Source organism: Fringilla coelebs, assembly GCF_963513975.1.
Source record: "Fringilla coelebs genome assembly, chromosome: 6".
NCBI classification, from domain to species: domain Eukaryota; kingdom Metazoa; phylum Chordata; class Aves; order Passeriformes; family Fringillidae; genus Fringilla; species Fringilla coelebs.
Window position 1 is genome coordinate 40,868,213 of NC_140034.1, and position 19,777 is coordinate 40,887,989.

The 19,777-nt window shown below is 52.3% G+C and overlaps 1 protein-coding gene across 1 annotated transcript in view; it reads left to right on the forward strand.

Moving 5' to 3' along the window:
- ALX4 (ALX homeobox 4) overlaps positions 1 to 19,777 on the forward strand; it is a gene marked incomplete at both ends in the record, with an annotated part of 38,325 nt that extends 18,548 nt beyond the window's left edge. Inside the window, 3 exons of the mRNA XM_084207644.1 lie at positions 9,505 to 9,815; positions 17,267 to 17,395; positions 19,454 to 19,777. Of these exons, the coding sequence (XP_084063770.1) occupies positions 9,505 to 9,815; positions 17,267 to 17,395; positions 19,454 to 19,777 (764 nt within the window). The remainder of the gene's footprint in view (positions 1 to 9,504; positions 9,816 to 17,266; positions 17,396 to 19,453) is intronic.

Consider the following 19,777-nt stretch of genomic DNA (forward strand, 5'->3'; position numbering starts at 1 on the left):
AAGGTCAGAGGGAACAACCTGCTGCTCTCAGGTTTGCTCTTGGTTATTGTGTCTTGGCTGGCAAGGTCCCAGTTTGGTTGTGCCACTTTTTGCTTCAGTTTGGGATTTTGCTGCCCTACTGCTCTCTGCCAGTAAAAGCTGATGCCAGTCTGTTGCCCAGGCCCAGTGATGGTGAATTAGTGGGTTTGGTAGCCAGAAACCTAATTTCTTTCTGGAATGCTTCTAAAAGACCAGTGCTCATAGGAATTTTCCCAGACCTGGCTGGCCTTGAGTTTTGCAATGTGCAGTTGAAATGGAAATAAATTATAGATGTTCTTCCAAGAACAGGCAGGTTTGGGGAGGGCTGAAAGGTTTTTTCCCCTCATCTGGGCCTTTCTTTACTAATCAGCTGTATAAAACTGAAGAACAACAGAACTGCTTTGCTAAGAAACCTTGCCCAAACTTTGTCTCAATGTCTAAACTCAGCCCTTTCTGTGGTTCTATGAGGTTCAGCCAACTTTGGTTGTTTTCTGCTTTTACTCCAGCTTTCTATCACTCCTGCTTTCCAATTTCTAAGTGTAATTGGTAGCACTCAAATCCCCCTGAGTTGTGTTGTGCTTGGGTTCCAATGGGGTTGCCACAGCATCTCATCCAGACTCAGCAGTCCCCAAGTCTTCTCCGTGGGGGCACCTGAGGCCCCAAACTGAGAAACACAAGGAGCACCATGGGAGTGGCGTTGGGAAGATTTGTTTGGGCTTGCCTGACTGCCCATCTGAAGTACATAACACTGCACTTGAGCACAAGGGTAGTCCAGGGACACACATGTGCTGCAGTGCCTTGCTGGACTGGGGCCACAGGCTGGCTGCTTCAGCCTGGCAGAGACTGCTGGACACCGCCCTGGCCAGGGCCCACAAGCCATTGAAGTTCATCTGTCATTAATCTGAAGCAGGACTTCATAATGCAGATGCAGCTGAGCTCTTGCCCAGCCCATTACAAAATGGCCCTGACCTCCCTCCTACTGCCCCTCTTCCCAGTCAGCAATTTTCAGGTAGCAGGTCCAGCCCTGCTACCAGCAGCACAAAACAGGCAACTAGAAGTCACCTCTGGGAGGCAGCTAAACTTCAGCAATGTTTGGCTGTCTCTGCTGCAGGGAGGTTGCTTTTGCAAAGCAGACAGACAGAAGAATGCAGAGAGAGGCAGACAGACCAACCAACCCGATGACGTGAACAGCGTCCAGGCAGGCACCGACCCACAGGATGGGGTGAATCACTCTGCAAGCTGGCAGCAGGGAATGAAACTGTGCCATAGCCAGACATCAGAGCAAGGATCATCTCCCTTCAGGCAGCTTTGTCTCACCAGCTTTCCTCACCAGCAGGAAGTAGAATCCCCCACTCCCTCCTTAACTAAATGGCTGATTTATACCTTCTGTCGCAGGTGATGGCCAGTGGGGCCTCACTTGGTGTGCAGTTGGCATGGAAGGCAACACACACATTGGAGTGTGGAAGGTTGCATGACTGCCTCACACCTCCCTCTCACCCTGTCAGAGCAGAGGTCCTGCTCATCCAGCACACAGCCTGGGGTAGAAATTGTAGGGGAAATGTCCAGGGCATGTTGTGGGGAGGAGAGAGGCACTGACTGGTTGCAGGGGAAACCTCTGGAGAAGATGACAGCTTGTGGAAAAGAGCCCCCTTTTCTCTTGCAGTGCTCAGGGGAGGGATCTTTTCAGATCCATGCGGTGGCCAAATGGCACAGGTGAGGTTAAGATGAAATGCATAAATCTCCATCTGATGGGAACTCTTATGCTCTTCCTTTCAGAGCGACAGCTTAGCCCTAAGCCCTGCATCAACCTCAGCTGTCACTCACATGTGAACAGCACTCAGTGCTACTGCAGGCCCTGAGTGGCACTGACTGCTGTCAGCCCCAGAGCTCCACAGCTTTACCTCTCCCTGCTGCAGGTGCAGGGCCTGCAGCACAGGGAGGGGGTTGAATCCCGGCTGCCTTAGGTGCTACTGTCACTAACTCAGCTGGAGATAGCATCCAAGCAGAGGAGCAGCAACCTTGCTGGATCTAGATTTTTCTAAAAACAATACAACAGAGGGAGAACTGAATGATCCCAAAGTAAGGTAGACCTAGTGGATTGGGCAGATGTTGCTCCAGATACTGACAGCCAGTAAGGATGTCCCATTAGGAGAACTCAGCTCAGACAGGAGCAGAGCAGAGTTCCAAAACCCTACAGTGCAAAACCCTACAGTGCCTGTCTGTGGAGAGCATAAGTCTTCAGCAAAGAGCACTGAGGACCTGTCTGTTCTGTGTGTAGGTATGAGGCTATGACTGAGATTCAATACTTTGTCCAATATTAGTGATGCTGATTTTTTTTCTTAATGAAATCACGTATTTAATCCATTCAGCACTGAGCTAAGTCTTCAGAGCAGTTAGGCGCTTACATCTGGTTCTGAGAGCTTAGGAAAAACCAAGACCCTCAGGTGATCACTGTCATGGCAAGGCATACAGGACTGCTTGGGAAGGAGGAGACCACTTATCCAAAAGGTATCAAAACCAGAGCCAAGAGGAAACTGAAAGCCTTTTCAAGCCCCCTTCTCATACTTGTCTGCCTTGTCCATCTTCCCTGGCTGGTACTCACTGGGGATATATCAGTTCAGGGGTTCTGGATTGCTTTGGTTCACAAGCACTGCTTTAGGCAGAGACACCAGTAGGATGGAGCAGAAATCCACCATTTTTCCCTAGCTGTTTGTGACATGCCAGCGGGACATGTGAGAAATGCGGTATTTTAAAATGCATTAGCTGACCCATCTTGTCTGTCATACTTTCAAACTTTGCACATGGCCTGGCATGCTGCAAACCTGTAGCTGATCACCCCCAGCCCTGTGCCTGGGGACACCTCTGTGGAATCTAATGAGGCTCTGATGTCACTGAGGTGGCTGTCACTTAAAAAGTCATCCTGTGGCTGATCCTGGCATATCCCCAAGGCACTGTGTCACCCCCTGCAACACTGAAGACCTTCAGGTGTCAGGGAGGAAAAAACTATGTCACTGGGAAATTACTGGGCTCATCAGAGAGAACTGAGATGCCCAACTCCAGAATATTGGCATAAGAAATAATCTCCCTTCACCTTCAGTAGTGAGGAAGCCATGGTATGCAATGGAGCAGTTTCATTTTCTCTCCATGGAGGTAATGGCAGTACATTTTCTTGATCTTTCCTCATATGATGTTCTGGGAGCCAGAAAGTCAACTGCAATTGCAGCAGGTTGCTAGAAGGATTTTTGTGCCTTCAAAATTTGCTAGTCAGCACTTCCCTGCTTTTCAGATGGATGTGCCACATGAAAAAGGACTTGGGGAATGAGCTGTGCCTTTTTCTCTAGCCACAGCTTCTATGCAGAGTTTTCAGAATTGATTTGTTTATGTAAAAGCCAGTTTTGTTACTGTCCTTTAAAAAACATGAAAGAGGAGCAAGCAGCACATGTTGCATTTGTACAGACAATGCTGAGCTCTCCCCAAGTAGCCACAGGGTGTGTGAATCCAGCTAATCAGGCAATAAAGCAACACATGCCCTCAAAACCAGATGTTTGTATTGGGGAGAAAATCTAGTTCAGAGTAAAAGTGAGAGGAACAGCAATTTTCCCAAGTAAATAGTGCATATTCCCAAGGCTTGCTGTGATGTAAACTTCTCAGCAGCACTAGAGCTAATGTTTATCAAGCTGTCTGTCCCCAAACTCATACAGTGATTCAGTCCAGGAGAACTCGCCAGCCAGGAACTAGGAGGCTTAAGTGCAGCCAGGACTGAGGTGGATTTGACTCCCACAGAAACATCTCCCAGGCACACAGCAGAGGTAGAGCCAGAGACTAAAGTTATACACTGGCTTCAGGGCCACCGAAAATCCACCCATGGGCTTACTGTGTGGGACTTTTGATGCTGTCTCCAGACTGCTTTTCAGGAACAGGAGGAGGGTTTTAGACCTTTCTGCTCCAGGCCTTAGCATTGTTCCTGCTGTATGCTCTGAGCAGAAAAATAAGTCTCTTCTCAAAGAGGGGAGTCCTAGGTGAGGTGAGGAGGAGCACATCAGAGAGAAACATTCCTTCCCCCTTTCATTCTTCTTCTTCAAACAGACTTTTCTGTAGGACTTCACTCTGCCTGTAATTAGCTCCCCAAGGTGATCAGGTATTTCACAGCTATTTTTAGCCTGTGAGGGCCACCATGAGTAACCACTGAGTGTGTCCCCTTTGCTGTAGAGCCTCAGGAGGCTGCAGGCAGCAGAGCAGCAGTGCCAGCAGCTTTGACAAGCTCAGCAGAGATGGACAGTGTCCATGCAGATGAGAACATTCATGCAGTGGTCTCTGGAGCACAATGGGAAGTCAGTGAATGCTGTACCAAAAGCAGAGGACAGCACAGACCATATTCAGCCTTCCTTCAGGTTCTGTAGAATCAACCAAAGGAGGCCCGGTCTGGAAGGGATGCACAGGCTGTATACCTGTCCTTATCCAGAGCTGAAATGGAGATGCTCCAACCAGCTTCTGCTTAGCAGCAAATGGTAACTGCAGCTTCCAGAATGAAGCCAATGGTTTGTGTCCTGTCTAGAATTCTACCACCTGCATTTAAGAGATGAATGCTGCCCAGTTTTTCACTTTTTTCACAAGAGTGAAAGTATGATTAAGCATCTGATCGTTGCATATAAAATCAGTGATGCCACATACAAATAAAAGAGCATTAAAATCTTTTCTTCAGTGCAGACTGCAAGAGCACTGACTCCCTGAACAGAAATAAACCTAAATATTTGGGTCTTTATATGTCTAAAATTCAGTCACTTGGATTTTTCCTATATAATCCAAAATGTGGATGTTTTTTAAATAATAGTCTTCTGCTGACTTCTAGACTTCAGTGACAGATAGGAGGCAGAAGACTGCAACAGACAGCCTAGAAACAAGTATAATCATTTCAGCATGTGTTATGGCAAAATCATAGGAGGTGGATAAGGTTCCTGTAATTGGCCAAGTCCTTGAGGTGTGCTGGCTGGGCTATGGTGCAAATCTCCCTTGGTAAGAAGTGTAAAATACACTGCCTGAGCCCTTTCTAGGCAAAAATTTAGCACTGGTATTTAAGCAAGAGTTAAGAGAATGAAATTAAGGGCTCTTTTTTGTTGTTTTTTTGAGGGCCACTGCTATGAGGAGTCAGACCATGCCTGTGCAGGCAAGGAGAGGCACCCTGAAGTGGCCAGCACTGGAGGCCATGGAATTTGGGGGTGGGCAGGGGGGAACACCCCTGTGCCCACACTTGGACAGGAAGGCAGAAGGCCCCAATGTCATTTAGTGTGGGAGCAGAGGGGCAGGCTGGTGCAGCCCCATGCCACCTGTGCCATGCTCTTTGGACATGGGTTGTCCACAGGCAGACAATGTCTGTGAGCTGCCACACGCCAGCGGGAGTTCCAGGCTATTTTTGAAGCTTCCCAGGACTGGGATAGCATCAGCTCTTGCTGAGACTGTAATAGCTTGGACAAGATGTTGCCAGAGCAGTACATCAGCAGTGGCAAGACCCAGCAGGCTTTTTTACCTGGAGCCCAGGGGAAACTGCCCTGTGCTGGCTGTGTCCCTGGGCTGTGCTGGCTGTGTCCCTGGGCCATGCTGGCTGTGTCCCTGGGCTGTGCTGGCTGTGTCCCTGGCTGTGCTGGCTGTGTTGCTCTCCTGCAGCCTTATGGGCTGCGGGGCTGCCATCACAGGGTCTGTGTGAAGGAGACTATCAGGCAGGAGCTGTGGCTTGTCATGCATGTGTTCTGCAAAGCACACCTACCATTTCAAGTTGGAACCAAAGCTGTGTGTTGGAAATGCCCCAGTGTCCATTCCTGTGGATGCACCAAACTGACTTCGCTCCAAATGAAATTCCATGGATAGGATTGTACATAGCAAAGATTTTACTTCAGCACCCTCTCAAAATAGCACACCTGAGGAACAAAACAGACACAAACTGTGAATTCAAACATTCTGACAGCATGATAAAGATGACTGTTCCCTTCAGGAGTGCATCAGCAGAGCAGTGCAATGCCTTGCTGTCTCAGGGCCTTACCTCATGGCCACAGGTGAATATGGTCTTGTGTCTCCTGCACCCTCTTTCTCCTCCAAAGGGCTCCCAGGACAGACGTGGTGAGATTTGAAAGGCTTTATTCTGCATATTCCCTGCAGAAGTGGGAATGTAGGCATCCCTCCTGCCCAAAGGAGCTGCAAGATACTTGGAGCCCACATGCCCAGTTATCCTGGACTGTCCCGTGGCAGATGACACAGGGTGACTCAGGGAAGGTCTTGGGAGTGCTGACATCTAGCAGGCAGCCAAGGCATTGGGAGAGCAGGGTATAATTGTGGGAAGTCAGAAAATATCCTCTTTTTACTGCTGTGAGGGCAAGGATGGATTGGCAAGCAGGGAAGGAGGCACCAAGCTCTGCTGTTGGGCTTGTAAGGGTGCAGTGGTGCTCACATTAGCTCCTTGTCATAGAGATCTTCACAATATGTAACTCAAGGTCTCTCTAGGTTTGATTAGAAACAGACACCCCAAACTTTGCACTGAAACTTTGAGGCCATCTCCAGTTACAGGAAGTCTGGGCATATCCATATGCAGATGTATGCAATTTGTTTCACTTCAGCAGTTAGCGTGGCTGCTTTGAGGTCAGGGGGCTTGCTTCTAGGGAATGAGAGTTGCTTCTTGGGATGCTCAGCTGAGGGTGGATGCACACCATGCCCTCCCAGCATTGCCATCAGGCCCTCCATCCAGAGTTTCTGCCCCTCCCATGGAAACAGTTCATCCCTACCAGGGCTCTCAGGGGCTGGAGGTGAAGAAGCCCATGTCTGCTGCAATGCAGGAGCACTAGAGCAGCATGGCTGAGCTGCATGGAGGGCTCTGGACTGGCAGAGCAGGCAGGGAACACCCACTGTGTGTGCAGCAGGGACAGTTCTTGCTCCTTGGGGCTGATGCTTTGTGATAGAGATAACTTATCACTGCTGAAAATCCTGGGCCCAGCTCTCAGCTGCAGTCTGAGCTATGCTGTCAATGAAATTAGAACAGACACATCGCTTTTCTCTGTGTGTGTGTGTTTGAGTGTGTTTGTGCAGACCTTTCCCCAGCTAACTGAGCTCCTGAAGCAGATAAAAACCAGCAGAGGATTTCCCAAGGAAAGGCTTTAGGTCTTGTGTTTGATGCTGCTGGAGCTGCAGGGGGCTTAGGAGTTAGGGAGGCAGCCGGAGCAAAGCTGTGGGGGAAAATGTACTGAGCTCCCTGACATCATAAATAATAAAAGAAAGAGAGAAAGGGGGAAAAAAAACCCAAAACCCAACCTCTTGGAATACTTTATTTATTACTCTGTTTCTACTGAGTCTCATAGATGGTAGTCCATTACTGCAGACCTTCTGGAACTGTTTTATTTTCAGTTGTAAAAAGTACAAATATCATGTCCATAGCTTATGATTGACCAAAGCTGTGGGGCAGGGCACCGTCCCAGCCCGTTTTGGACAGGTCTGTCCACCTGCATCCCCCAGGAGCAGTGGGAGAGGCCAGTCAGTTGGAGAAGGCAGGTTCAAAGAGGAGGCAGTGTGTCAGTCACTGGCTTAGACACTGGTCCTGGAACCCAGGGAGCATAAATCTTTGCAAAATGTTCCCAAGGATCAAAGCAAAGAGAGCTGAGATAGACATCAAGCTTTGGTAAGCTTTATAGAGAGCTCCTCAAAAGTCCGAAGGAACAATATTAGAGAAAGCAATAAATCCGAGATCACAGTAGGGTGAAAGCAGCAGGTAACTCCATTGCCTTCATCCAAGGTCTGCCCACAAGCCCTCTGTCCCACCTGGGCAATTTTCTCCCCAAATCCCTTTCATAGCTCATTCCCCCAGGCTTAAACTTGGGCCACCCTTGCTCTCATGCCTGAGGGTGACAGCTACATTTCACCCTCCTGGTTTCAACCCAATCATCTCAGTGCAGCCTTCCAGCTGCGAGAGTGAGAGATGGGCAAGGACTTGTACACTGTGCACCTTCTCACAACAATTCCATGGGCTTTTGGCTGTGAAGATGTGACAGGGCTGTTCATAGAGGGGCTAAACTGTAAATACACAGTGAATTAGCAAAAGGATTTTGTACTAAGAGAGGAGTATTGCCAAAGACACAGGCTAAGATGCCTAAGCTGGCATTAATGACTCAATCACATTGCCTGGGAAAAGCTCCCAGTGGGGACATCACTAAATAGTGGAACTGTTTCCCAGAAAGACTGATCCTGACCTGGTAAATTTTAAAAATAGACTAAAGGGAAATTTCAAAAAAATATGAGACGCTTGATGTGCTCTTGGCTTAGTAAGGAGGGCATGAATAGAAAATACCACAGTATCACTTCCCACACATTTAGGAACTGAGCATAGTGGCTCAAGGTTAAAACCAGCCGTAGGGCTACCATGTTTTCTGCCCAAAGATCTCAGCCAGAAACGTGGCCAGGTGTGACACTTGGCTGTGCACTACATGGCAGGTGGTCAGTTACTCACACAGATCCCTCTTTTTGTGTCCTGGGTTCAGCCCACCATGCAGAGCAGTGGCACCAGGCAGGGAAGAGCCACAGATCCCCACCAGGGTCCTGCTGGCATAGCATCACTCTTGCTAAGGAAGGGGACACCACTGTCACTGGAGGCAGGAGGTCTGCAGGAGAGGACACACACAGTGCCTGTGCCTGAGGATGCAGATACCCTGTTTACAAAGTACAAAGGTGGTTTTTAGAAAGGAACCAGTTCACTGGTTCAGGGGTTGAAACCTCTTCCTCCTGCCTGCCATACTGCTCTCATATGTCATGTCTCATTAATTACTAATTGTGGAGGGCAACCAGGCAGGAACAGTGCCCCAGACCGCTGTCACACTCCTCTCATTTCTCTCTGCCCTGCACACACGGGGTGCTCTTTCTGCAGGTGTCTCAAACTGTCCTTTTCCCCTTTCACAACCTCTTTGCCAAAAGTAGTGCAAGTCCTGGCAGAAGGCTGTGGGGGTGACTGGGGGTGTCAGTCAGGAGCACCCCTGCTGACCCACGGGCACTGCCTGAGAATGCAGGAGCAGAAAATAAATCCCACCGAGCACCGAGCGTGGCTGCTCTGTACTCCTGGTTTTCTACACTGTGTTATTCAGCAGGGGAGCACAGATGGGCCGGTGGCAGGGCACCTGCATGGTGCAAGGAGCAGATGGGTACCTCTCAGAGACCTTTCCTGTGGACAGGACCAAGGAATGTAGTGCTCCATGATGTTCAACCCTGTTGTGGGTGTTGAGAGGTTGAAGGAGGGTCTTGCTGGGGGGTGTGTGTGTCCCTGAGCAGGGCTCATCCTCCCAGCTGGGTCTCTGAGAGGGAGCAGGAGCTGAGAGAGCTTGCCCCAACCTCCTCTTGCCCATCCGTGCTGGGCAAAATAGGTCAAAAGATTTACATGTGTTTCCTTTTCTCTCTCTCCCTGCCCCCTACCCCTGGTCAAACCCACCCTCCTCTGCCCTCCCCTACCTCCCACTGAAACAGGTAAGGAAAGCGGTTTGGGAGAGCCTGATTTGCAGCCAAGCTCCGACCCTTCAGCAATGGACAGCAGCTACCTCAGCGTGAAGGAGGCCGGGGTGAAAGTGCCCCAGGACAGGGCCAGCACAGACCTCCCCAGCCCCATGGACAAGGCTGACTCCGAGAGCAACAAGGGCAAAAAGCGGAGGAACCGCACCACCTTCACAAGCTACCAGCTGGAGGAGCTGGAGAAGGTCTTCCAGAAGACCCACTATCCCGATGTCTACGCCAGGGAGCAGCTAGCCATGAGGACAGACCTCACCGAGGCTCGTGTACAGGTATGGGGGAAATCCTGGGGCTGGGTGAGGGGTGCATAAGCTGCAAAAACCCTCTGAGGTTCCCTTGCAGCCCCACCATAAGCTGCAGGCAGCTGAGCCCTAATCAGAGCCTGTGGCACAGGGAATGCTCAAGGAGGTACATCCACGTCTGACACTGGTGTCACCTCCTTTATTTGGTCTGGTGTCCTGCAATCCAGTGTTCACAGAAACACCCTTGAGCTAATGGGACAGCAGGTGGGTAAGCCTCACCACCACCCTGAACAAAGCTTGCACAAAACCTGCTCTCTTCAGGAGGCTTGCAGGGGACCCAGGTTCATTAGTCTGAGTGGGAGCAAGCTTTTCCACACCATCAGCTCTTTCTGGCACATGGGGCTGCAGGGTGACTGGGAGTTCAGCGCCAGAGAACATGTGGTGATGCAAGAGAGGCAGCTCTTGTTGCTGCTTGGCAGGTGCTGAGACTGCTTGAAAGCTGGAGATCTGGAGGCAAAAGGTGTACCCACCACCTCAGGAGGAGCAGGAGAGCCTAACAGCCACACTGTTCCTCTCAATCACCCCCACCCACGCAGGTGCCAGCTCTCACGAACTAGCTCCCTTGAACTGACCTGGGGGGCCAGCAGACCCAAAATGCACATCACAGGAGGGAATGATTCTCTGACTACTGCTCTTTTCTGTGAGTCAAGGTTAAGCAGGAGGCATGTCAGGGCTCAGAAATGTGTGCAAAAAGGAGCACCACTGCACAGGGCGGACATCCGCAGCTCACACCTTGGTGGCCAGCTCCTTCTCCAGCACAGCTAATCCTGTCACTTCTGTCTGCAGGCATTTGTCAGTCAGGCACTAACATCAAGAATAATTGGCCCATGGAGACACCTGATTCTATCTTTTATACCAGGAATATTCCCAGCTCCCAGGCAGCCTCTGCTTCAATCTTTATGAGTAGTTGTTGCAAATAAGGCCCATAGCCATGCTTAAGTCCATTTTAGTTTGTACATTCACTTCTGAATTCAACCAGAAGCAGAACTTTTCTTGTATGCTTGCCTAAACTGGTTTTCAGGGCTGGTGTGCCCTTCCTCCCCACAGCTGTTTCTCTTCAGGCTGGACGTGGCTGTGTTTCAGTAGGCAGCAATGCGATTCCCATTGGTCCCGAGTGCAGCATGCTGAGCACCACAGGATGGGCAGAGCAAGGCAGTGCTACAAACATCAGCTCTTTACTTGTGCCACACTGCATGCAGCTCTTCATTTCCCGAGAACACACCACAAGTGCTAATGGGGTCTCTTGGGAGGCCAGGCATAGCATCGGGTTACTGGCTGCACAGTGCATGACATTCCTTCAGCTCAGGAATGAGAATGAGGTGCTGGAGGGTGGTGAGCTCCTCCTGCTCACTTTTGAGCCAGGGTTTGCAGCTACTGTGTTGTCCCAGGCAGTGTGAAGGGCTGTCCATCAGAGCCAGGGCAGGCGAGGCAGATGCAATCTACACATTCCTTACATATGACCTTTCATTTTGGGGTTTTGCCCCACTTTACGACTGGATCACACTTCAGCCGAGGGCAGAAGAACTCCCCAGGAGTATATTTGGCAAAGAGGAATTTCAGCTTGCTCTGAGATAAGCGTGCCAGTGGCCTGTTGGAGCAGGCAGCCAAGAACAGCCTCCCTGCCAGTTCCACCTCTCACTTGGGATGGCGATGACAGGGCTCGTGTGACAGAGCTGCTGAAGGCCTTGTCTGAGTGGCCTGGCTGCTCATGCACTTACCCCATGGTGAAAGGGGTAAGCATTTCAGTCATTCCCTGCCTCTGCTGGGCAGGACCCAGCGACCTGGGCCATGGGCAGGCACCGGGCCAGCACCTCGTGATGCAGGCTGCCGTGCTGCCAGCAGCAGAGCACACTCCTGTCACTGCAGAGCCAGGACCAGCAGGCTTGTGCCCAGAGCAGCAGGTGCTGGCTGGGAAGGCTCAGAGGCAGCCCAGGGCTGGTATCTCAGATGTGTTCCCGGGGGCTGAGGCTGCTGGCTAGGGAGCTGCGTGGCCTTGGCATGGCAGTGGCAGCCCCCAGAGGGGCAGTCTGGGGTGACTGCTCTTCCCATCAGGGAGGCTCTTGGAGACAAAGCCTTAGTGGATCAACCTAGTGCCTGTCTCCACCTCTGGGTTGTTCTATAGCTTGTTTAGCCTTGGTTTTGGTCTCCCAGCCCTGGGCAGTTCTGCTCTGTGGGGTCTTCCAGTATCAGCAGCATGGCATCAAGGGCCATGAGCTCACAGCCCAAGAGTGGGTACGGGCATGGGGCTGCAGCTCAGGAGGCTGATGGTGAAGCAAATGCCTACTGCAAGAACCAAGAACTAGAGGGTGGAAATCACAAATTCGACACCAAACCCTCACTACTTTCCCCCCACAAGCCAAAGAGCTGCTAGCTACTCAGACACCCTCCGTTGTGCAGGGAAAGGCTCTGGCTGCTGTGGGGTGTTTGAGCACATGCCTGCTGCAGCCCCATGGGCTTTGAGGAAAGCTCAGTAGCCCCTCTCCCAAGGAAGATATGGTCATCTAAGAGATAATCCTGCCCTGGAATGACTTTTTGGAGGCCAACTTAATCTGTCTGCAAAGCTGAACTAAGCAAAGCAAGATGGCAGAAGGGCGAGACGCAGGTTTAAGGTGTGATGCTCCCTCTCACAGCTTTTGGCTGGAGGTCATCCCCTCTGGCCTGGCTTGGCTTCCTGGGGAGCATAACCAGCTGCACTGCAGGCAGGAGCAGATGCAGAGCCCAGACAGGCTCTGCAGCTCTGATTCTTCCATCCCTTTCCCAAGCTCATGCTTCATTAGTGAAGTAGCTGCAGGAGATTTTGTTGTCTGGGTAAGAGCCCGTGCCAGCAGCATACATGAGGTGAACCATACTGTCTGTGAAGCAGTGGAATTCCATAGCCTGGCCCTTCTCCTGCTCCATTTCCTTGCCTGCCTCAGTTTCCAGCCATCTGTACTGGTGTCTGACAATGTCAAAAAGCTAATTCCCCCTGTGATGCAGTGCAACATTTTCCTGTCTACTCCCCACAACCTTGCCCCTTGTTTCCATGTACTATTAAGATACTGCACATCCCTGTTTTCCAAAGTGGGAGCCATGCATAAGCTCTGTGCAGAGGCACAGCCAGGAGGAGGTTGCTATGGCTCAGCCACAAACCTGCAAGGGTGCACAGGGGGGGCTGTGTTCATGTAGGTCCTATGCACCATGTATATCCCCCATTCCTTTCTTGTCCTCTTCCATGTCTGGGGCTGCAGAGCCCCACAAAGAGCTTCTGCTTGGTACCAGCTACTGCTCGAGGCTCTTTCAGCTCATCCAGGTCTGCAGCAGATGTCTAAGGCAGTGACACTAGAAAAACAAGGCAGACACATGTATTCACACATTTTTCCTTCCCCTTGCACAGAAACACACACAGGCACATGCCAAGCCCATGCCAGCCTGGCCCTGGCTGCTTATCTCTCTTGAGTTATCAGTATCTGCCTCCTGGACTGCTCTCTGAGAGAGGAGAAAGGGATGGGACTGGAAGGAGGCTTCACAGCCAGGGAATATAACCCCTCAGCCAGCCCCCCTCAGAGCCAGCTTTATGATTGCTGGGACCATTAATGAAATGTTTTTGGTGGTGACCCTGTGATGCGGCGGGGGCTTGAAAGTGAGAGGGAAATGTCAAACTCCGCTGTAGCAAAATCACCGCCTTGGAAAAAAAAGAAAAGAAAAAAAGCAAAGCAAAGCAAGAAGTAATATATCTTGATCCCTTTTCCCCCATAAAACCCTGGGAGGCTGGTGGAAGGAGCGGAAAGACTGAGCTAAGCCTGCAGGAAATTAAACATGAAATGAAAACAAGCTCAAGTTATTCAATTCTCTCATCCCAGGCTCCAATTTCCCATTCCAGGCCACTGATAAAATGGTGTCCAGTTTCAGCACTCAAGGATGAATTCTGGCTCTGTTCTTCCAGTATGAAAAGCAAAGGGCTGGTGTCCATCTCTGGCAGGAGAGGAGACAGCCTGGCCTTTCACAGAGGGATGAGGTCCTGAACACAGACAGATGGAGGCTGAGCAGAGAGAAGAGGGTAGCAGGGTGAGAGGACAGGAACGGTGAGAATGGATGCTGTGAGGCTGCCAGAAGAGAGAAAAGCACAAGAGACTTGAGCATGGTGGGCAGCTCTTACCTGCATCAGAGCAGTGATGCAATGAGGGGTGTTGAGCACAGGGCACGAGCACAACAACCCCACAGCTGCCACCAACCCACCACGTGTGCAGAGGTCAGCCTCACCCACCACTGCCATGGCACAGGTAGGAGAGAGGGGAAAACACCTTTTCCTTTAACTTGGAGGAAGGAAAAATCAGTGATGCAGTCCTAAATTATCCAGACATGGCCAGTGGTCTGGGTAAAGACACAACTGAGCCCATCCACCTGCACAGGGCACACAGGACTTGGTGGCAGGGGCAGACTGGCAGTGCCCTATGGGTGTGAGGGTAGAGGCAGCAGGAGAGTGAGCAGGAGCCTCCTTGCTTTGTCTCAGGCCACTTCTGACCTCTCCACCCCCAAGAGCACATCAGCTGTGTATGCATATGGATTTAGGTACCACATATAGCTGAACTTTTATGGAGACATGAAACATACTCTGTTCTGTAGATTTTTACAAGGCTGATTTGGTACATCAGGGCTTATCAAAGCATTGTCTGCAGGAGTTGGACACATGACATTACCATACACTCCTACTGTGATTGCTAACTCTGAGATTCAGTCCACAGTGCCTGCTGGCTGCTGCACAGCAGAAGTAGCCCGTCCTGACCCCAGAGAACATGCTGCACTAGCCACTGCAACCTCCGCTGTCACATTCCCATCCCACAACAGCCGCTCTTGACAAGGAGTGACAGGCAATGAAAGGAAAATGAACTTCTGTTCGGGTTTAGATTTGCTTTTTAAAAGCAGGTGTCTTCTAAGACTGTGGAAATACTGAGGATTAGTTGAGGTTTTTTGCTGACATTTTCACATTATACGTTGCCATGCCTGTCTTGTTTTCCCCGGAGCACTGTGGAGGCCTGGAGAAACCCATTTGCAAGATACCAAGAAGCCTATAAGGATTTGGACCAGAGGAGAAAGGAAAGCTTTAAAAAGCAGTCCAAACCTTGCCACAAGTGCTTCAGAGCTCACTGTCAGCTCTCAGAGTGTCTCTGGTGCCTGTGACACCGACATTTGGACTGAAGACACTCTTCTTCTTCAGCCTAATGCGATGACTTGTCACATCATCCCAGCCCACCAGCCACGTGGCACTTTGGGGACTGCCAGTTTAAAGCACTTTGCTCTGTTCAATCCAATGTATGAATGCATTAGAGCAGAGGCTGAGACCTCACTGTGCTCTGTCAGGGCAGGTCTTGTGCTGTCCTGGGAAGAAGAGGGCGCAGACCCTGCGCTGCTGCCTTCGAAGGTCCCGCTGCAGAGCCACACACTGCCATGGGGGCCTGAGCTCGGCCGCCCTGCTCCCAGGTGGGCTGCGCAGGCGGGCAAGGCAGCCGGGGCCTTCCCCGCACAGGGAGGGCTGTGCATGCCTGGCACATGTTCATCCCAGCCCGTGCACAGCCGGCACTCTGCTCCCTACCTGTTCCGCACCCCTCCGTGCACAGCGGGGCCTCCTCCGCCCGAGGAGGAACCAGGTCACCACCGCTAACTTTGAATCTGCAGATCAAAGCGGCGTGATCCAGGCCAGCCCTGGGACTGGCCTGCAGCTGGGCTGGAGTGGCTGTGCCAAGAAGAGGTAGAAGAAAAACAGACAGATGCCTGAGGCATCAAACCTGCTCCAGTAGGACGCTCTGCGTGTGCAGCGTGTGCGCAGCTGGGATAACGTTGGGATGCTTCTCCCGGTGCTTTTTGCGCCCGCTGAAAACACTCACGGGGTTTTTGATTTGGGGTAGGTGGTTGATAGCGGGTTGCTGCTTTGGCCAGCTTGTGGATGGCCTGTGCCAGGGGCATTGCCATGGCCATGGGGCCGGGCACTGAACCCTGTGCTATCCACAGCCCACATGAGGAGCACGTGCCTGGCAGCTGCGCTATCGGCTCCCTGCCCAAAGCAGAGCACAGTGCGTGGCCAGACCCTCAGCTGCCGACTCATACCACAGGCCTGGCTGCGAGAGACCAGCACAAGGCTGTCTATGTGGTGGAAGGCAGAAACTGAAGCAGGAGAGCCTGAAACAAGTCTTCCAGCACAAGCAGGAAGGTCAGCTCAGACCAGAAAACCGAAGCCCTCCCCGCAGCAGCTTCTGGCTGCACAGATTCAGGCTGCAGGTACCGCAGCACTCCTGCCCCTGCAAAAATTGTCCTGCCATCCTACCCTGTGCCAAGTACCTGGCTTGTCCTGCTGTCCTGCGAAGACATGAGCTTCCTACCTGGCGTCTGCTTTCCCCAGGTGCCTGGCAAGCAGGCGTGGGAAGGGCCAAGCTGCTTGTCAGCAATACCCCCTCTGGCCCCCCGCAGCGAGTCACCGTGTAAAACTCGAAGCAGAGCTGAGAGGCTCTAGGACTGCTCCTTTCATGCACTGGCGTGACCTGCACAACCCAGCCCCTGGTGATCGCCCTCATCTCTCAGTGCCTTCAAAGCAGCTCTTGATTGATGTGTTTCCCTGACTCACGAGCTTCAAGAGGCTTTGAAGACACTGGGCCAGGCTCTGATCTCTCCAAGGCTGATGCAAATCAGGAGCAATGGTGCTGACAACAGTGCAATAATCCACACTGATGTCAAGCCAGTAAAAATAAGAGCAGAAACAGAGTTTTGGTCTTTGCCTTGAAGGGATCTGAGCAGCACTGTGAAGTAAAGAGTAGCAAACCCTGCAAAGAAAACTCAGTGTAAACCAAAGGATGCTATAGAAGGACACCTGTCCTTTCCTGCAGCTAAGGAGGGAAGGGGTGTTCGGCTTTGTATTTCTTGTTGCGGTTAAGAAAAATGAGGGAGTTGGTGAGAAATGCAAGCTGCAGTCAATGGCATCATCATAGCCAGGATTAGTCTTGGGGAAAGCCCCATCACTGCTGTTTTCAGCCTGGCAGCAGCACACACAGATGTATTCACACTTCTCCTCTGAGACTGGCTGACAGCAGGAGAGCTGCAGGCAGAGCCTGGGTAACGCAGATTTAGGGGTGAGAGGAAGACAGGCTGTTCCAGGGCAAATCAGGCCGTGGGAGGCAAGAGCTGGGAATGTCCCTAGAGGCTGTGCACCAGAAGATAGACGTCCCTTTTTGCATGGAGTGTTCCCTTTCTAGGAGCGCAGGCTGGCCCCAGACCTTCAGGAGAAGCAGGGAAGGACTGTCTCTCCCCTGCAGAGCACGTATGGCATTTCTCCGTGCCATACAAAACCACCCGCCTGGTGTGGCCCTGCCCTCTGGTGGGCTCTTTAGGGCTGCCGGGCTACCAGCCACTGCCGGGCTCCCCTTGGTCACAGCCCCGCTGTCGCCTCTCCCCAGGTGTGGTTTCAGAACCGGAGAGCCAAGTGGCGCAAGCGGGAGCGGTTCGGTCAGATGCAGCAGGTCCGGACCCACTTCTCCACCGCCTACGAGCTGCCTCTGCTCACCCGTGCTGAGAACTACGCCCAGGTGAGTGCACTCTCCTGCCCAGGCACTGTGCTTGCTGGACATGCTGCCTCTGGCCCCAGTCCTCCCCGAGCCATGCTTCACTTCTCAGGCACATCCACCTGCCCTTAGGCAAGGCTGCAGGGACAGCAGGGCTATACTGCCAGGCACTGAAGGGCTGAAGGGCAGTTTTTTAGCCAGGTGTTCTGCTTGGCTCCCTCCTGCCCTGGCCAGAGTGGCCATCTTTAAAGCAGGTACCAGGCCCAGCTCTGTGTGATACAGAGCAGCACCCTTGGGCACAGGTCACCCTGCTCAGCACATCCTAGCACATGCGCTGCTGCCCACTAACTTTCCCCTGGTTTGAAAGAGATCCAAAAGGCTAATTCATGCCTAAAGAATAGCTGATCCCAGGGAGGCTTCCTGTTACCGCGTCTGGTTTTGATGCCCCTTGGACATGGTGGTTGGATAAAAGCATTTTTCCCCTGGCAAACTCCCACAGCAGTCTCCCAGTGATGGGCTGTGGCACACACAGCACACTTGGTGACATCTGGGGATGCTTCCCAAGGGAGTTGTAGATTTATGCTCCAAAGGAAGAAGGGAGGGAGCAGCCTTGTTGGGGTACCTGAGGCTGCTTCTGAGTCCTATTGAAACCATTCCTGCCCTGACTCTGGAAGCAAGTGGCAGGGTTGCCTTTCCTCCTTAGCTTCCTGTCTTGGAAAACCTGTCAGCACAATAGCCTCCTCAACATTAGGCCAGGTCCAGTTTCACAACACTTCAGATGATGCCAGGCAGACTGGGCTTTGCTAGCTCCAGGGCTAGGCTGTGCCGCAGAAAGCGCTCCCGCCTTCCTCCACTCCTCTTCCCACCACCCAGAATTTGCTGAAGGGCACAATTCTACAGGCATGATGCTCTGAACCTGACTGTCCTCACACATCTGCTGGAAGCCCTCCCTCCCTAACACCCTGCCTGTCAGCTGCCTTCCCAGCCAGTGCTGTACCAATGCTACCCTGCAGCCAAGCCGGGAGTGTTTGACCTCTCTCCCGCTTGGCGTCTCCCATAAACTGAACAAGAAACCCTTTTGAAACAGCTGAGATGCCAAAGCAGCTTTTCAAGCAGAGAATGCTCTCAGCAGCCTTTTTAGCATGTCCTTCTCTTGCCTTTGTAACTTACACTGCTCTCTCCCTCCATACTGCCCTCCTCTCCCAGCACAAGAGATCAAAAATTTGAAAAGCAATATGCAGGAGGTAAGAGATCAGAGAGGGCCCAAGGGCAAGCAGTGGAAAGGGGCAGTGGGATGAAGGGCCCTTTGCTCTCTTGCTCCAGCCAGCTGCTCACCTCCTCCCTGCTTTCATCCTGCATGCCCATGCATCCCCCTGCAGCAACACACCTATCCCCACTGCCAAACACTGAGCCCTCCTCTCTTCTTCTGCAATATCATCTTATGAGTGGCACTGCAGGATCCCAGATCATCTCTTGGGGTGGCCCTGCATGGCTCTGCTCTGCAGCAGGGTGGGTGATGCTGCCTGGATGGGCCCTTTTGGGGCAGAGGGGCAATGAAGCTGCCTGTGCTGGGGGCTCAGCTCTGACAGGCATGTCTGTGTGGTACAAAATAGCCCTTGCCTAGGGAAAGCTGCCCCGAGCCAGAGAAGGATGGTGGATGAGCAGCCTCACAGCACTGCTTTCTGTAATGAGTAGGACCACAGAAACACCATGGATGACACAAAGCTTCCTCTGCTGAGAAAAGTGCTCATGGTACAAAAAAAGTAAGAGGAGTGTCTGGGAGAGGAATAAATAAACAGATGCTGTGGCAGAGAAGGAGCACAATCCTGCTCCCTGTGAGTAATCCTGCTGCACTCCCTGCCCCTGGCCAGGCCGGCATACACTTTTGGAGTGGATTTGCGGGCTGCAGCAGGGCTGAGGGTGCTGCAGGGGCCAGCAGACGGGACTGCACGCCCTTCTCACTGCCTGCCCCTCCACTAGGCTGCCCTGCCAGGCCGGGGCTGGACACAGGCCATTCCCTCAGGCCAGCTGCCCAAAATACCCTGCATGGGGCAGCCCTGACGCTTCTTTTCCCACCCCCAGATCCAGAACCCCTCTTGGATCGGCAACAATGGAGCAGCCTCCCCCGTGCCCGCCTGCGTGGTCCCCTGCGAGACGGTGCCCTCCTGCATGTCCCCCCATGCCCACCCCCACGCGGCCGGCGGCGTCTCCGAGTTCCTCGGAGTCTCCGGGCCCGGCAGCCACGTGGGACAGACTCACATGGGCGGCCTCTTCGGCACAGCCGGCATGAGCCCCAGCCTCAATGGCTACGAGCTGAACAGCGAGCCGGACCGCAAGACCTCCAGCATCGCTGCCCTGAGGATGAAAGCGAAGGAGCACAGCGCCGCGATCTCCTGGGCGACATGA